The sequence below is a fragment of the Anas acuta genome, chromosome 6, assembly GCF_963932015.1.
Source record: "Anas acuta chromosome 6, bAnaAcu1.1, whole genome shotgun sequence".
Taxonomy (NCBI): Eukaryota; Metazoa; Chordata; class Aves; order Anseriformes; family Anatidae; genus Anas; species Anas acuta.
This window is the reverse complement of record NC_088984.1, coordinates 21,594,042-21,612,672: the sequence shown is the minus strand read 5'-3', so window position 1 is coordinate 21,612,672 and position 18,631 is coordinate 21,594,042. Positions and strand designations below refer to the sequence as shown.

General features: G+C 45.3%; 1 protein-coding gene across 5 annotated transcripts in view; it reads right to left on the bottom strand.

Annotated features, from left to right (window-relative positions):
• The window catches only part of MAP3K20 (mitogen-activated protein kinase kinase kinase 20), a 92,599-nt gene extending 83,051 nt beyond the window's left edge, over positions 1 to 9,548 (bottom strand). For 2 of the 5 annotated variants that reach the window (XM_068685694.1, XM_068685699.1), the window contains exons 1-2: positions 9,408 to 9,548; positions 3,335 to 3,524 (exon numbers count right to left, since the gene is read on the bottom strand). In XM_068685694.1, coding sequence (XP_068541795.1) covers positions 3,335 to 3,493 — 159 coding nt within the window. In that variant the 5' untranslated portion in view covers positions 3,494 to 3,524; positions 9,408 to 9,548. Of the gene's footprint in view, positions 1 to 3,334; positions 3,525 to 3,609; positions 3,767 to 3,787; positions 3,914 to 8,879; positions 9,224 to 9,407 lie in introns of those variants that run through there. The other 3 variants (XM_068685697.1, XM_068685698.1, XM_068685696.1) reach the window with 3 other exon arrangements.
• Between the last annotated feature and the right edge of the window lie 9,083 nt (positions 9,549 to 18,631).

Here is an 18,631-nt window from a genome sequence, read left to right as displayed (position 1 = left end):
TTAAAACCAAACCCTGCTAAAGTGCCTGTACAAGACAGTAAAACTGCAATTTAATTTTGTTTTTGCTGTTACTTAATCACTCAAGACACACTCTTACAGTTTACCTAATCGGCCTAAGTCTTGCCCAGAGCTGCAGATCTGATACTCTAATCAAGGCCTGGCAGAGTATTTCTCTCTCTCAGTACACTTATTTAGCTGCTCTCATCCACATAAACATGCACCTCTTCCTGTACAGTCAGATTTTACTCTCTCTCTATAAGAAGTTAATGTCTTGCAGAGATCTTCCCATTTTCCACATTTTAAAGACTTTTGAAGAAATCTGCCTGAGCTACACCCTTTCAAGTATTTATTAGTTTTTCCGAGTACATATTTTAGTATGAGATGCCGCTATATACTGGAACAAAAAACTCTTTGTTTTACATGTCAGAACCTACCAGTCACTTGGCTAATAGAAAGCCTTCAAGATATTTACTGTTTTTGTTTGGTTTGTTTAATAAAATGAAGCACAGATACAACATATTTGCAGAATGACACCACTGCTCTATTGACTTGGCTTGTGCCCTTGGACTCAGCAAGCATGAAATTCCTCTGAGCAAGCTTTTCCCAACGCCTCTGTTTTCTCTTTATTCAGTTGTTATGGATTATTGGCAGCAGTTAAGAGAAATGAAAGACAATCAGTCACGGAGTTAAAAAGGACACTTCCTTTCAAAGAAGTCAGAAAGGGCAACAATTAGTTTTCCGGACTAAATGCAAGCTGTCCAAATATCTACATACAATTTGAGCGAGTTATTTTTCTAGTGCTATCCGAAAAGTCATTGACTCACCATGACTTTAAGCACAGTTAAGTCACAGACGTTCAATATTGTCATCACTACAGATAAACATACTATGGACAAACATGCTGCATACTACATATGTAAACAGACTGACAGCCATTAGGGTCAGAAAAGACCTTCAGATAACTGAGTCTTGCCTCCAGTGTACCACACACAGGCCACCATGCCTCACTGAGCTCTCTTCTGCTGAACTCAACACCATGACAGAAGCAGTTGTCCAAAAAGACATCTCAATGTGAAGACATGAAGAGATGGAAAGGATTCTCCATCTTCACTACATCCCCATGTAGTCTTTTCCAAGTATTACTCATCCTCACTCCTTATAATTTGTGCTTTATTTCCCATTTTAATTTGTCTGGCTTCAGATCCCAACCTTTAGTTCTTGTAATAACTTTTTGACACTAGATTAAACAAGCCCAGAGCATTTTCTCCATATGAAAATGCAATTGTTGTAAACAAGCTCTTACTTTTTTTTTAATTCCCCAAGGTTTTCAACAGACTGATTCTAGCAAATCTTTCTAGACTTACCTAAGGTATCACCACTTGCCTCTATGCTGCCTCTCCAGAAACCTTTCAAGATAAATTGCCCATACCATGCTGCTCACAACTAGAACCCATCTTGCGCTAGCTTAGGTTCCAAGTGGTGACTGGCATGAAGAAAAACACGCAGATTTTGTACTTGAAGGCACTTGCCCACTTCTGCTGACAATCCTTTCTGTCTTACCCACAGACACACTCCCCTGCACCCCCATACTTTCCATTCGCTGAGTGTGTTTTGCAATTCCCCTGGGCTGCCCCTCCAGTTTGTCAGCATTCCTTTAGAAACAATCCAAGGAGGACTGCTCCCACTGCCTAACACCCTTTCCCCAGCACGACTTACCCAGACAAACCATGCCCGCTTCTTACAAATGACTTGATCCTCATTTGTATATGCAAGGACATTATTTGTAACAGCACCATGATAAGCTAGAAACTATACTATATTCTTTCTAGCATACAGTTTCCTTTTCCCAGTGTGTAACCTGTACCCCTCACTACAAGTTGAACTTTGCATTTCAGTGTTTAGAAAAAATGTCATCGGAATGGTCCAGCTGCGTCAGGTCATACATAAACTGTCCTACTTCCTCCATTATTTCCCATTCCACTAAGGTTTATGCCATCACAAGTTGTAGTAATACTGTTTTTAAGTAGTCTTTCAGTATGTAACAGGTCTAACTAATACAGACACATATATTCAATAAAGATCTGATCACTGCTGAGATCCGCCAGTCAGATGATTTTCAAGCAGCATGTTACTGATGTCGCCTAGCACTGATTTTACTTGTTTTTTCATTTGTAATATTTGTTAATGTTAAAAGACAAAGAAAAGTATACAAATTGACATTGGACAGAACATGTACCTCTTCTACCATCCTCAATAGAAAAAACATGAGATCCACATTATTTTACACAGTAACTTGCTTAATCATGATCAAACATGCTTATCACATCACTATGCATGATGCAATTGGGATAACTCTGTTGCTGCAACAGTAGGTGAATCTTGGTGTCTGGTTATTTGCTAAGCATGTCGTCCTCAGAGCTGCTTTGCCACAATTCAGCTTCTAACTCTCTTCCTAAAACACTTTGAGGGTATTGCATAGAAGACATAAGATGCATACATATGTGTAAGATACACCATGCTGGAATGACAGCCCAGTGCTGTCCAGTGCTACACCAGTGCAGCCTAGCTGCTGCGCTAGTGGCAGACCTGCACGCAGACTGGTGTTCTGGAGGACTGCAGGCACCGCAGAAAGCTAAGGGTCAAGAGGATTTTCAGGTAAACCTCTTACGGCTGGCCAAGTTGCAGTAAGTAGTCATTCTGCCTTTTTCCACAGAAGTGCTGAAGGACCCGTCTGTCTTCCAGCCACACAGGAAGCCACTGGAGAAGGCAACTAGTATAATGGTTAGCCTTTAACCACACCGCGAGACAGGGCCAGGCAGAGGCGCACCTGTGAGCAGCTCAGGGCTCACAGAGCCCCACATGAACAGCTCCTGCAGCAGCAGGGCAGAGGCAACACCTAGCAGTACACGTGATGCCTACAGCAAACGTACAGGCACCAGCCACAGCTCTTGTGAGACTACATGTAAGGACAAAAGCAAGGCAGGCAGAGCCAGTGAATGCTAAGTACTCCTACCTAGCAATGTGCCCAGTGGAATCAAGTGGAAATTACTAGCTCCACAAGTGCAGGAGCTTTTCTCCTCCTCAGGGTCATGACAGAGAGGAGCTGCTACACAGGAAAGGTAGGGGAGGGCAGCAAAGACACAGTAAAACAAGAATGTTTTAAATCAGACACACTCAGGCAGAGCCCCCTCAGTATGTATTTGTTGTAACAACATCCAGTTACAGGTTTTTGTAATTAAACAAACAAACAAGTCGGATTGCTTCAATTAACTCAAGAATTGAATGTATGTCCTTGTTTCCACAGCAGACAAAGAAATTAAAAGTAAACTCTTACCTCTTTTTCTATTTTGAGCAGCTTCTTTACAGCCACCTCCTTGTCCTGAGAAATCCATCGGGCTCGATAGACACTCCCGAAACTCCCTCCACCGCAGTTCTCAAAAAACTGCAAGTCATCAAATCTAATTTGCACAAATGAAGCACTGGTAGACGACATCTCATAATGACAAAATATACCACAGCAAAATCTGTGAAGAGAAAAGCTGTAATTAATACTCACTCCACGGATTTATGGACATTCTTACCTATGTTCAGACACCCCAAAACAAGAACCTGTTGCAACAAGCACACTGCAGTAAAATCCACCGAGCATATAAGAGGAAAAAGTCTAGGAGCTCGCAGCCCAACAGGCTATGCAAATGTTTACATTATTTGCACAAGCTATTAGGAACAGCTGGGAGACAGAAAGGACTAAAAATACTCTGCAGTTACGCGGAGGTCTCCCGAGCACCTTGGAAGGAGCTGTGCGAAACGCAAGCGCGTCACCACGCTCCCCAGCACCGAGCCCGCTGACGGACGGGAAATGTGCTTTCAAATCCCAGCTTGCATAGGAGCTCAGGCATGCGAAGCACGCGCTCTTGCCTGTTGTGATCACTTTGCACGACACACAGCACCCTGCGCCAGGCTGCCAGGCGCACGGCGGCACACACGGGGCGTGCGCTGCCAGCCAGGTAGCAGCACTCTTCACCAGGGTGCAGAAAAACCTGCCCACAACAAAAGTCTTTTTCCAAATGAGTCAGTTCTGTTCGCATGTTACAACAAAGTGTAAGCACACAGTAATTTATCTGGGTTGCAATATGTGAAATTCTGCAGCCTGTGCCAAGACCGGCTTCGGCGGTTTTGAGAGACGATCCATCTTTGCTGCCAGGAGAACAGAACGTCCTTCTCAGAGATTTCAAAGTGATAAACCTCATGCCTGCAGCAAATTTCAAGCAATGTTATCACCTAAGTGAGTGAACAATGACTAATTTTAGGTTTCTATCTTTTTTTTTTTTTTTTTTTTTAAATGGTATTAGATGGGAAAGCTTCAACTTCTCTGGAGGAGCGCAGAGCAGGCAGGATCCCGCAGAACCTGCCACATGCTGTCTGCAGGACCTTGAGGCTTGTGGTAGGAACCTGCACCAGCTTAGACCAACAAGCTTTAATCCCCACCAAGAGTCACTATACAGGCAGCTAACGAAAGTAAGCTTATCAGTGTAAACTGAAACAGAGATAGGTCTGAGCAAAATAAACAGAGATACTGTTTTGCTGGTGAAAGTTACACCTCCAGTTATACTGATCTATCTACGGGATCAAAATACAACACAAGTTCAGGAGCCTCCAGCCTGCAGGGCTTTCTGAGATAGTACAAGACACCATGTGGTTGGGAACTGCATCTGTGATATACCTAGCTCTGCCTGCTGTAAAAAAAGCTGTCCCTTTTGTAACAGAAACAGACACACGCTTCCTCTCCCAGCTCTCCTGAATTTGTGCATAATTTGTTAAACATTTTGAGATCTCATTTGACCAGAAATTTCTGTCCCCATTTGGTTGCAGCAATTCTCTAACTGAGAGATGAGGATACCAAAGTATTTTTCTGTATGTTGTATAAGATAACAAACAGCCTTTTCTGAAACTGCATGGTATGTTGCAGGTCTCTTCACTACCCACAAGGGTAAAGGCAATGGCTGCCCAGGCCAGGACAGCTTTAACATGTTTATAGAAGGCATCACGTTTTAGAGGGAGCTGGCTTCAACCATGCATCTTGCTGACAAACAGTCTGCAATGCTCTGCAGGAGGCAACAGTTTCTGTTCCCAGCTCTGCAAGCTAGCACAAGGGTCATCCCTGCACCAGGAAATAAAGTCTCCTTCCAGTATCCCGTCAGCTCCTTCGCTAAGTGCCTGAACTCTTCTTTTGACCTTTTGTTCTTGTTTTAACCTTGTCAATGTTGTCATTTGATTTCCTTTCATCTCTTATGTACCTACAGAAGATTAGAGTCATCCTTTGTACTGCCCATCATATACTTTCTTTAAGGAAAGCTGAAGGGAAAGGAAATCAGTCCCTTCTGCAAATCAGGAGCATAATGAAGGCTGTTCTAACTTTTGCTTCTTTGCCAATGCTGCTTAATTACCTGGTCCTCAGAAACAAAAGCTCATTTGTCATTTTTAATTCAGCAGTTCTTCAAAGGCAATGCTGTGTACATGCATCTCACGCATATGTGACACTTTATAGGCAAATAAAACAGGTAAGCTTCACAATCCAGAGACTCATTTAAGCACGTGGATAATTATGCTCTGGTGAATAATCTCCTTACTGATGACAGAGTTATTCAGAAGAGTAATGTCACTCACAGGCAAAAGTATATGCACCACAACTGGACCATAAATTAAAGAGGAAAGCGTGAACAGCTGATAACAGATGGTTGTGTTGGAGATGGCAGAAGGAACACAAAACCAAGCGAAAACAAAAATGCATCAAAGGAAACAACTATTTCTGCCCTTTACTATCTGAATTCAATAGTTCTGAAAAGCTGTCAAATTATCTTAAATTACTCTTAACCCAAAAGAACCAAATTATGCATACAAACAAGTGAATTATTTAACTTTTGAAAGTTACACTAGCATGGAACTAAACGTTGTTCTAAGATTTCACTGAAAACAGACATCAGCATTTACTAGTATTGGACAAAATCCACACCAGACACTTGTTAAACGCAAGCAAGTACCTTTCTGTGTGTCCTCCCTGCTGTTTAAAAAATTACCCATTCCTAAACATTTCTGCAATTATAGTGCAGTGCCCGGCACACAAGCACTTGCAGAAGCTACTGTTCATTATTTAAACACCTTTTCAAATGTATCTACAATAGTCAGCTGCAGATGCTACCGTCACCAGCATACAGTAAGTAATATATAAAGAATGATTCATGGATTTGCATTAGGTTCCCCCAGAAGTTTTTTTCCAGAGAAAGTGGAAGGTATTTACCCACGATGCTAAATGAAGAGAGATCTGTAACTAATGACAGCCTAAGTCAGGTATACAGTTTTCTTCCTCTAGATGAAAGAATAAACCCGTTTAAATATTACTCCATTTTTCTTGATGCAAGGTAGTTAATCCTCAATTAGAGGGATCAATCCCTTTGTTATGTTTGAGAAAACAACTGTTTAGAGTAACAACTGCATGTGACAATTACACACACAGTTATTAACTTGTCACCGTGTTTTAACAGATATTTAACAATCTGAGTTTACACCATTGGTTAAGAAAAATATCTGGTATTTCCTTAAACTCCATATTCTTCTACTTCTATCCAAAACAAGTGCATCATTCTGCCCACGTGTCGCACATTTTCAGGCTGCAGGCTTTCCAAGCCTGGAGAGCAGCCCCTGCTTGGGGCCGCGGCGAGGCAGCAGGCAGCTCCTGCTGAGCGGGCACGCAGCAGGAGGAGGGCTTGGGATCAGCGCTGCCCTTCCAAGGGGGCACAGCTCGGGCTCCCCAGCTACTGCTGTCGTTTAGCAAGGGGAACCCTCAAGGGACCCTGTTGCTCGCTGTCTATACAGTGAAAGTGTCACAGTTCAGAAACTGAATGACAAGTATTTGAAGAAATCATCTGATTGCTGGTTATTGCAATTATTCCTGCAGGATCTTTGGGGGAAAAATGAGCTTGTGCCTCTTCAGGTGTATTTCTAACAAGTCACAAGTCACATTGTAATCGTGCAAGAAATATCACCACCTTCTCCTGTGTAGATTGTTTTCCTTGTAGTAACTTATTTGAGCAGGACATTAGAAGCTGGTCATTTCACACCACAACGAAACAGATCTAAGCCGCCTCTGGCAGTATTTAGCATGCAGGGTACTAACAGGGTGCTATTACCCAGAGCCACTTTCCAGCAAGGTATTAAGCCATGCTCAGTTCAATGCAGTAATATAAATGCTGAGTGTGTGAAACCGCCTACAACGAGCCATTACCGACCTTTTGAAATTAAAGCATTTTTGGGGGAGCAACTGGCACAACCGCACTGCCCTGCACCTTCACGTACCGAAACAGGATGCAGTCAGCAGTACCCCAGTGCCCAAAAAAAGTGCCGCGCAGCAGGGAAACTGCCACTCAGCAGCACTCTGCTATATTCCAGCATAAACCAGAAGGCCCTGCTGCTTGTCACTCAGCTACTGCTCCCCGAGCATGGGTGGCTTCCCCTGATGGGCCTGCACGTTAGAGACAGGAGGGAGGGAAGAATTTAGCACAAACTGTACTGTAACTGCAACTCGGTGCACACCTGTCAACTTTAAATTGCAACCCACACCTTGCATGTGCACCTGACGCTTTTGAAATATCCGATCACTCAAAAAGTAATAATAAAAAAACAACCTTTACAATTTATTCAAGGAAATGCCTTTGTAACTCTCTCCCCCCACTTCACTGTGTGACTCCACGAAGCCTGATTCAGTGCTTCTTTCGGGAAGGCATCCTGCCAACATATTGCCAATAAAGTAGTAGCACACTACACTTGTGCTATCTTAAAATACACAGCAGAATGTGCCAAGTTTCCTTATTTGGCAAAACAGTCCTTTTGCTTCCAGGATCTTTGACCATCCATTTTTAGATCCTAATCATCCTTTGTATCCAACATGGCCTACAGTCCTCGAAGATACCAACCTGGATTTCTGCAGCAGCACACTTATTTTGACTTCAAAAACAAAACAAACTAAAAGAAAACGCACGCTAAAAGAAAACCAAGCCAAAATATGGTTAACCATTGTCTTTTCTAACAAGAACACTGACACGGAGTTGTAGTAATATCGACCTGCAAGAGGTATTGCAGAAAGAGAAGTTCTTATAAATAAAAGGCCCTTTAATCATATTATGAGCTGTTAATGGGTAAGATACAAACAAACTCCCTGCACACTCCTGAACTCAATATATCTCAATCTGCCAACAGGTTAAAATAAAACCAACAACCCCTGGATTTCCTAAACTTTCTTGATCCGATTTAGCAGCAGCAGTGCAGATGCTGGGACTCGGGGCAGCGTTCTGCCTACCTCGGCTACAAGAGCAACAACACTCGAGCCTTTGTCAGAGCACGAGAACTTCGTGCAACTTCCATTAATAAGATTTCTAATTTTATTTGAATTTATATAGACATCAGTGCTACAGGAAAAGGACCTCAACTCAGCCTAAATAATTTGAGTACTTCAGGAAGCAAACTATTCTATTTTCAACCAGATCTGCACCAACGGCGGAGGCCGAAGGGTCTGAACGCCTCTCTTTAAATAGAAAACATTTTATCTCAGGGCAACGCCGCTGCGCTCGCTTCATTCACAGCGGTGCCCGCCGGGAGGAACCTGCACGAGGTGCGGCAGCGGTGGCACCGCACTGACACCTGTGTGCGGGCCCAGGGGACAGCAAAGCCCCACCTGGGCACCACCACCCGTGGCCACGGGACCCCGGCCTTCGTCGTGGCAGCGCCCGCACGCCCTCTCGCCTGGGCCACGCCGCGCTCCTGGGCTGCCACCGCCTGCAGCGCGCCGCACCGGCAGGAGAAGAGGCCAGCTTCGGTGGACTTACAATTTGAGGCCAAAGTCCTGGAAACACCGAACTGCGCGGCGCCAACGGGCGGCCCTGAGGCTCTCAGAGCTCGCCCCGTGCCTTCAACCACCCGCCCCTGCTCCTGGCGCTCGGGGAAGCGGCGGCCCGGGGCCCCCCGACGGCTCCCCAGCGGCGCACACGAAGCCTCCGGTGGAAAGGGCCAGGCGTGGGCAGGGCTGGCAAAAGTGGGAAAAAGGAAAGAAGTAGAAGAAAGGAAGAAGCAGCAGAAGGGAAGCAGAGCCTGCCGGCGCACTTCACAAGTTCAGAGGGGAAAAGGAGGGCGGGGAGAGCCCCGCACGTCGAAGCGCAGCCCGGGGGACCCCACGCCGAGCACCGCGCCGCAGCAACACCAACGGGCCCCGGCCCCGCGCCTCCCCAGCGCCGACCCGTCCCGACAGCGCCGACATGTCCCGACAGCGCCGACATGTCCCGACACGCGGCCGAGCGGCAACGCGCGGCCCCGCCGCGTCCCGTCCCGTCCCGTCCCGTCCCGTCCGTGCCCCTCACCTTCCCCGAGGGACTCCGGGCTGGCGGGACCCGAGCGGCGCCGACCCCGAAGCCGCGGCCCGCGCGCCGCAGAGGGAGGGAGCGCGGCTGGGAGGGGAGGGGAGGGGAGAGGAGGGGAGGGGAGGCTGCAACCGGCGCGACCGCGGCTCCCGCCCCGTCCCCCGCGCTTCCGGTGCGTGCCGGGGAGCCGCCGCCGCCGCCCCCGCGCTGCCCGGACCCGGCACCACCCGCCCGGGGGGCCGCGGGGCCGGAGGGACGGGGCGGGGCGGGGGGCTCGCAGCCCCTGCCCTGGGGACAGCCGCGGTACCGGTGGGCTCGCGACGGGTCACCGAGGGCCGCGACGGGCAGGTGCAGCCCCGTCCCGGGCCCGGCTGCCCTCGGATGGCCGCCTCGGGTCGGGCAGGAGGCGGGGGAGGCGGCCCCGTCCCCAGCGCAGCCCCTACCCGAGGGTGTCGGTGGCAGCGCGCTGCTGGGCCCTCGCGGCGGGCTTTTGGGGGACTGGGAACGGGGGAACGGGCTGCCACGTCTGAAGGAAGTGACTCAAAGGGCTCGGGGGCAAGCAGAATCGCTGTCCTGGGGCAGACGCGTCCCGTGGACGTGACGGCGCGTTTCTGGTGCTGGCTTCGTGAAGGCTTTGGCGCAGGGCCCATCGCTGCCCTGCCACGCTCCCAGGCGCGGCCAGCACTGCCTGCACGGTGGCTTCGCGTCCGCTGGCGCCTCAACCCCTTGTTACCCCTCACATCACATCACATCACATCACATCACATCACATCACACTGCTGCTACGTGGATGTGTCGGTGCACCACGTAAAAATCAGCCGCGTAGCGCAGTGACTGGTGAGGAGGTGCACAGCATCATGTACGTGGCCGTACATCGCAGCGATGGATGGTATCGGGATGAATCACAGAGATGCTCTTTACCGGTGAATCAAATCCAATGATCTCACAAACATCAGAGGCTTTTACCCAAGGCAAGGGGTAGGCTGGTTAAAAGCTAAAACAGTGGAGCACAAGTACACATTTCTGGGCACAAAACACGTTATTTAAGTGTTCCACGAGAGTTAACCAGAGTTTACCAAGACACGAAGCAGTCAGTGCAGAAAGTACCCAAAGAGAAAGCCCAACAGCATGCAGTGGCAGCCTCCCCTCTGCTCTCCTGGCAGTTTGAGAAGTGACGGAGGGCAGCGAGCTCTGCTGCTGCAAAGCGCTGGTACGGCGCTTTGGGGCACTTTCCCTCTGACCTTAGAGTGCACACTTTGTGAGGGGGCAGCTGGGGAGCCTGGAGAAGTCTCCAATCATTGCAAGGCACTGCAGCATGAAAGCACGAATACCAAACGCGAATCACATGAAACTCACGCTCTGGAGGAGGAGAGGTGCTGCGTAGTCTCCTAAACGCTGTGACTAACATGTTTATCCTTCCTGTCTGAGGCAATTGCCAATTAGTCAAATGACTTTAAAATCCATTTAAATGTTAAATCACTCAATTCATAGGCATTTGCTGTGGACAGCAGTGTGCTCATGTTCAGAGGCCTCTTGCCTGGGGCATGTTGTCCACATGGCTGCGTGTGCGCTGCATCAGGATGTATCACGGCTGACTTTAGGCCCCGGCTGTAGAAAGAAATAGATTATTCCGGTAGCGCGTAAGATAAAACATAAACTGCGGGGGTGGTTAATGTTTCCTGCTCCAAGAGCAGGAGTGCAGAGTCTGTGCCAAGAGCTGCTAATGTATCACTGATCAAAATATTTAATTGCACTTGCTCTATCAGAGGACAAGGGAGCAAATGAGCAGGAGCCTGTACGTATGCTGCACTGTGCAAGTATTGGCAAACCCAAGTGGTGAGCTATCATAAAACTTGTATTTTAGTTACTGAAGCAAGGTTTTAAGTGTACATTTTGGGGTTTGTGGTCCTCCAGCTCTCTGGTTAATGAGTCTTCAGAAGCTTTCAAGCTTTTTTTCCATTATCATGAGAACTAAAGAATTAGGTAAAAAAAGAAATCAGAGTTGTCGCAGTTTCACACATTGAAACAGCAAATTAAAGTGAGCCAGCATGTGGCGGTACCACTATTTTCCCCTTTCTGTGTAGAAAATTCAGACTGGATTAGCTTTGGAGAACTTCATCCCAAACTCAGGCTTCAATGCATGTAGAACAGGCAGAAAAGGAAAATATTTAAAAGCTAACAAATGTTATTGTGAAGCCACAACAACTAGGGCAGGAGAAGGGCAGCTCTAGCAACTCTTAACTGCATTTCAGAGTTGGAAGGACTCCTAAGAATTGTCTCTTTACATCTCATTGCCACACTGGGCATGCAGTGACGTCTCTCTGCCTTTCAGCATGGAAAATACAGTTTCATGCATACATCCAGGTGGTTTAAATCACCCCGGCTGACAAAAGCAGCCGTCACACCCCTCTGCTGCCCGGCCAGTCCTGCTCCCACTGGCACTGCAGTGCCTCCAGCCTTGTGCCAGCAGGGTTTTTGCATGGTCCTGTGGTGAAGTGGGCTGTGGAGATCTCGGGGAAAAGAAATCGCTTTCCCCAGCTCAGTGTCTGAATTCAGGTCAACGGGCTATTGCACAAGGACTCATGCCAGCGCACAGGGGGAGAGCAGCTGACAGGGGATGGAGCACGGAAGTGCTTTTTTAGCAGTCACAGAGGTTTATGCCAGCTTAAACTGTACATGAAACTTGAGACAGATAATTTGGAGGTGGACACCTGCTCTGTATTTTTAAATTCTCCTTCAAGACTGGCTCAGTAGTTAGAAGTACTGTGGAGATGGGCTGCCAGCGTTCACTTCTGCTGTTGCACCCAAAACACAACCAGCAGCTCTTCTTCATGACTGGAGGAGAACTTGTGTGGTGCTTGTACCCAAAAGAAGCTGCATGTGGTCTTTCTGATGGAGTCAGAGAGCTCCAGGATTACTGTGGTAGAAAATCATAGGAGTCACCTTTAGATTTGTCTCCCTCCCACTGCAAATGGCACGGAGATGGTTTGCCCACAAACACCGAGCTGGCACCAGATGCACTCCCATGCCCACGCAGCAAGGACCACGATTCCTGTTTGTCTCAGCAGCCTGGTCTTTGCTGTTCCTGTGGTTATCAGCTGCTCGTGAGGCGTAAAGAAAGATAGAGCCTGGAATAACCATTGTGGGTCTTGCAGTCCCACACAGCTGGTATTTTGTTCTGCCGCTGTTTTCTCATCCATTTCTTGTATTAGAGAGCAAAACAAGGAATATGTGAAAGTGCCTGTATGAAATTAATAACATACAATTATAAAATATCAATTATAAATTAATCATAAAATTATTAAATACAAAATGGAATTATAAAATACAGGCATTACTATGTCAGAGGAGCCTTGCAGGTGATGGGTATCTCTCCTGTTCCAGGAGTGACTTCTGTAAGCACATACTTTGTGTGGATCAAACACATGCTTTGTGCATAATCCTTTTCAGAATTGGCAGGTCAGAGCTTGCACACTGTATTTGCCATTCGATCTGGCATGTGTGCAGTATAAAAGTACATATAACTTCTACAAAAATGTCAATATTGTTAACGGTGAGATAGCAATGAGATGGCAAAATATTATCAAGAAATACATTTCCTGATTGTTTTATGAGAATGATTTACTTGGCTTTTACTGGCACCACAATTTTTAGCTGATCATTATACTCGGCTGTAATCCAATCACTAGGACTCTGCTCAGTTACCATTTCATTACACGTTTTTAATTATATATAATAGCTTAGTACTCCTTCTTATATTAAATTTTGTGGTCCAATAGATTTAATTTGTTGCTCTAATTTCCACACTTTTTTTTTTTTTTCCTCTGAAATGTAATACAGTTTAACACTGTTTCCCTTGTTTTAAACTATACTAAATCTATTGTTGCTGTGCCCATTTGTGTTTTCCAGTCCACACCACGGCAAGCTCCACTGAAGCAGCAGTGCCTTGATTTCCCCCATGATGTTTTCCAGGTTGCAGTGGGCCTGGGGAGAGGCAGGCACAATTCCACCATGAATGACCACCAGAGAAAGATGTCAACACAGAAGGTTCAACAGCTGATTAGTTTTCTTTATTAACTCTAGTTAATATCTTACTATTTAGTACATTTACTTTTCTTGGAAAGTAAAGGCAGCAACTGAAATCATGAAAACTTTTGCCACCACTGACAGAGAGTATTAGCTCTTTTTAATGATATACAACAAGCTTACATTTTTTGCTGCTTGTTTAATCTGGAGTACATTAATTAGAAACAAATCCGTATATTGAACATCACATCATTTTCTCTTTGAGTTTAATGATAAAATAAGACTAGAAAATGTCCATAATATCAGATATTAGACTGCCTCAGAAAAGCACTTATTCTCGATAAATCTGTTTAGCTATATCATCTCAGTTCCTCTGCCTATATTTTCAAAAAATGTGATCACCCACCCACCCCAAAACTAGCACACTATTAACAACAGCTAGTTGTGACGAGGGAAAAAAAAAAAAAAAAACAAAAAAAAAAAACAATGTGCAAACCTCTAACTAGTTTCTGGAAACCACGCTAACTGGTCAGGAGCATCACAAAAGAGTTACATGCCAGACAGCTAGAACAGGAGAAACATTAGGGCAGGAATTACAAATGGAAGGAAATGTTAGATTTCAAACAGACGCTCGGCAGCAACCTGCCAGTACCGCAGCCCTCAAGGGTCAGACCTACAGAGAATGAGGACATCTAAAGAAAACCTGAGGCAACACTGTCTCTCTGTTATCTGAGAACAGCCACAATGCTGCCAAGGGTACTCCTGCGCAGAAATAATGTACACCTGTGAAAAACCACAAAGAGTCGGCAAATGCAGCTAGCGGATTCACTTGCTGGCTCGGACAGCATCTGAAGAAAGAACTATTTAAAAACACAAGAGGTGGTGTTATAATGAGGAAACCATGGAGAGCAGAAAGCTTATGATTATTGACAGAAGTTGATTAAGAAATGGATTATTGTCTGGTAGGATGTTGGAGTATCTACTGCCACCTCTATCCTACGTATCTTTATGTAAATTTACTTTAATTGAGGTATTCATTTACAATCATTATTTTCATTGGTAATGTGCTTTATTTGCATTTGAAAGCAAAGAGAGGAAAAAAATTAAACACAACTCGCTGACCCCTGCCATGTGACAAAGGCTTAGCTTTTTGTCACTCTGACCCAAATGGATTAGGGCCAGGAAATAAAAGGTCAGTCTCTACCAGTACCCCTGTGTGTCACATTTTCATTACATGGAGTTTCCAAGAAAAATATTCCAATTTGCCTAGGTAATTATGCATTCTTTATGCATTTTCAAGTAGTTTTCTGAGTTTATTCTGAATTCAAAAATTACCTTTGACTGCCGAGCCTATTAAAAACCAACCCTTTGTGAAATATCCCTCAGCAGTTAGGTGTACGTGGTAGGTTTTGTAGCAGTGCATGCTCTTCTTTTTTTGCCCATTTAATTACAAGAATCTTCCTTTTCACAGTAGTCCCCCCATCACTGGAGCCATAAGCCACCAGGACCAGAAGACCATGGTTGGATCACGTTCCTTTGGGAACTTGCAAGGTATTTCCTTAGTTAGGCACAGTGTGAGAGCAGCATTTGCTTGCTAAACAGTGCTCTGGGCAGATGAAATAAGATCGAGTCTTACCTGCTGTGGGATGGCACTCAGGTAAAAGTAAGGAGGACGCACCCCAGGTGCTTGGTTAACACACGGACCATGGCATCTTGCCATGGGGAGAAGCTGGGAATCAGGATTTAGCTGCTAACGGTGTCAGGGAGTCCCCTTGTCCTACAGCTGTGCTGGCTGGCATGGGTAGTGCCTGTGCCTGGGGGATGCCTCTGCTGTGCCTGGGGGTCCCCCGGCCTCCCCAGGTCTCCCTCAGCCCAGCCAAGGGCAGGAACGGGTGGAGGCAGAGATCCACTGGGTGTTTGTGCTGAGCTGAACTTAGTCTGCTAGATAAGTTTCTGGTTTAGTAATTTTAATGATAACTTTTTAATCTGGTCATTATTTTCTTTGATTGCTAATGCATTGACCTCTGGTGACAGCTGCTGCTTGTGCCTGCTAAACTTTAATGCAGGACACAGTAAAGAACATTATGATTATTTGAAAAGGCAAGGTGTAATGCATTTCAGATTAACAGTGAAAGAAAGGCTATTCAAGTTAGAGTTTCACTTTGCCATATCACTCTCTATGCTGCTTTCCTTATTATCAGTACAAAAAATGAAATGGGAATAGCACATCTTTTAATTTTCTTCCACTATTACCTCTTGATTTGCATTCAGAGCTCCCAGAAGAAATACTGCTGAATTCAGAAGTAGTCTATTTAAGCTGCATGGTGTTTAAAAATTGCTGGAAGAGGTTAAGGTACTGTATATTATGCAGTTGACCTTACTAAGAAGCTACGTTAACAATTTAGACTTATAATTTTCTGCCGTTACATTTTGTTAAATTTTTTTTTTGAAGCAAAATTCATTATCTCTTTTGGTACCCCTGCAGGTTAAACCTTTTGATTTCTTTCTGACTTATTTTGTAAGATTTCTAAATTGTATTTAAACTTCTTGTATTTAAAAGCTTGTTTTGCCACTGTCTCTTTGAAAAGAGGGATTTTTTTTTGTCTCTGTCTCTCTCTTTGTACTCGGTCTGCAGTGGCTGTGCGCCTTCACAGCATTTTCCTTAGGAGGAAAAAAAACAAACCCTCCATGTGTAGGAGCCCTGCAAATACATTTGAACTCTTTTGTCTGGCACTTACTTGTCTTTACAGCTGATCAGGTTAGAACAAGGTGTCTGGATCCTGCCTATACCAAACAGCAATAGCTTCCTGGTATGCTGGGCTCAGCCTCCTTGGATTTACCCTTTGTTCCGTGGCTCTACCTAGTGAAGACCAGCACCAAGGCTGGGCATGGAGAAGAGCAACAAATCCTAACAAAACTACAACAGGGAAACATGCCGGGGAGGGGAGAAATTGATCTTGTGACTCTTTAGGCCATGTAGCCCTTAGAAGAGTTGTTTGTTTGTGCTCTGTACTGCTGCTTTAGCTAAAAGCTGTCTGTGATAGGGTCCCACTTTTTCCCAAATGCCCAAGGTGTCACCATCCCAGCTCTGCAAGATCTACAACCTCACTGGTCCCCAGCAGTGGGGGGTGATGGTGCATGCTTCCCCCAGATAGTGCCTGGACACTCTCCTGCAGTGTGAGTTGGCACGGGCTGAAATCTGGCCAAGCGGCACGCTGAAACTAAAGCAGCATAGATCATCAGTGGTGCAGCCCCGGAGGCTGCCCGTGCCTCTTCTGCTTGGCCACGTGGGCACAGTGCCTCACCCTAGGGCTGGCAAGTGGGAAAGGGGAATCCCTTAGCTTCCAGTTGTGACCTGTGGCTGCAGGCACAGGATGAAGGTGGTATTGGCGTTTTGACATTTCAATGTTTCCTGAGTTCCTATTCATTCTTCACGCTATTGCGACAGTCACTTAGGCTTCAGGCTGCAAGACCAATGGATCAACAGCTGCCTTCCCGTTGTAAAGTCAACAAAGGGAGCGAGAGGAGCCCCGTACGGATCCCAGAGCCAGAAGGTAGTTTTATTCATTTAATCTCTAGGTATGTAGACTGTGATCAGCACCATAGCAACTATCTGAGCCACTTGACTGAGTTATATGCACAGATAGCAACACTTGTTATTTATACAGCACCCTTTATTGGAAAATTTAAAAATGCCAGATAGCAGTTTCATTGAGATAGGTAAACTGCATTCATTTGTTGATACGGAAACACCATAAAAACTCTGTGTCACTGGGATGTATCTACGTGATAGAGACTGTTTGGCAACAAATACGTGAAACAGTTAGAGGTTCTAAGGAATAAAGAGTAAATAAAAGGGATAAAAACATATTAAACAGATGAAGAATCAGCCTATGTGCAGAGCCAATCTGAAACTTGGCAGCTTTATAAACCAGTTAACACAGAAATAAATGAAAGTCCAAACAATAGGAATAAATCTGGAACAAATAAAATCATGAACTCACAAATGTTATGAATTGATTGTAAAGATAATAACATCTTACAAATTAATTCTCTCTCTATGGTTTATTCTAACGCATACTTTGCTTCTGAGAAGGTTCTGCATCTAAGAAAGCTATATGAAGTATACTCACAGGGCAGTACAAAGAGAAATAAGAAATATTTCTCACTTGAAATAATAAGACAGAAATTTGTCTTTGTATTTGGCTGGTTTTCCTCTGAATCATCTTGAACTTCTAGTCAGACAGCAAAGCTAAAATAAATTATGTCATCATGCTGCAGAATATTTCTTAACTGTGTAATTCTTTCCTTTGCAGAATGCAGGTACAGAACAGCTAGTGGTCTAATGTGTCAGCGTTTCCCTGGTGACCTTCAGCTTTTGCAGAATTTATGTTTTGACTAATAGGATTAAACTGTTTTTATAAATAAATAAAAATTTTATGTGTATTTGGACTCCACACAACCCTGGTCAACTCCAAAAAAATATACTCTGCATCTGAGCAGAAACACAGAATGTATCAATGAGGTCATCTCTGAAACTTAATTATGAAGTAATCATTGCAACTTCTAATTTCAGGCTTAATTAGCTTTATGACATCCAACTTCCCTGAGCAGAGCTGGTGTGAATGTGATAGGAAGACTTTTGCCATGCAAACATCACCACTCCGTGGGCACCCACTTGGCCCCATAACTGCCTGCACGGCAGCAATACAGCTAGAAGGATTTTGGCGGGAAAGGCAGATGCCGAATCACCTCATGGCTCCGGGACCCCATGTACTGCCCTGAGGGGGCAGAAGCCAGAGGCCTCTCAAGCACCACATTAGCCGAGGCCCCAGCTTGAGGTAAAATCCTGTCCAAGATAGGTACCTTGGCATGTTCACATCTATGAATGAGGCAGACAAATTAGTCAGATAAATGAAATTACGAATACATCACTTCTTCATTTAAACCTTTCCAATGTAAATGGTTTCTGTCTTTACATGGGAGCGTCAGGAAACTCTAAAGAAAGTGGCTAGTAAAACTGTAGTGCTGCAGCACTGCCAGACTGCCACCTCCCGCGGCAGGGGTGGATCTGGCTGGGTTTATGTTGGCCATCTGTACCAAAATGGATGTAGGCTAAACGCAGTTTCAAGGCCAACAAGAGACAAGTGAAGTTTACTGTGTCTGCCAACTAGCAGCATTGGGATTTATGCAGAAAT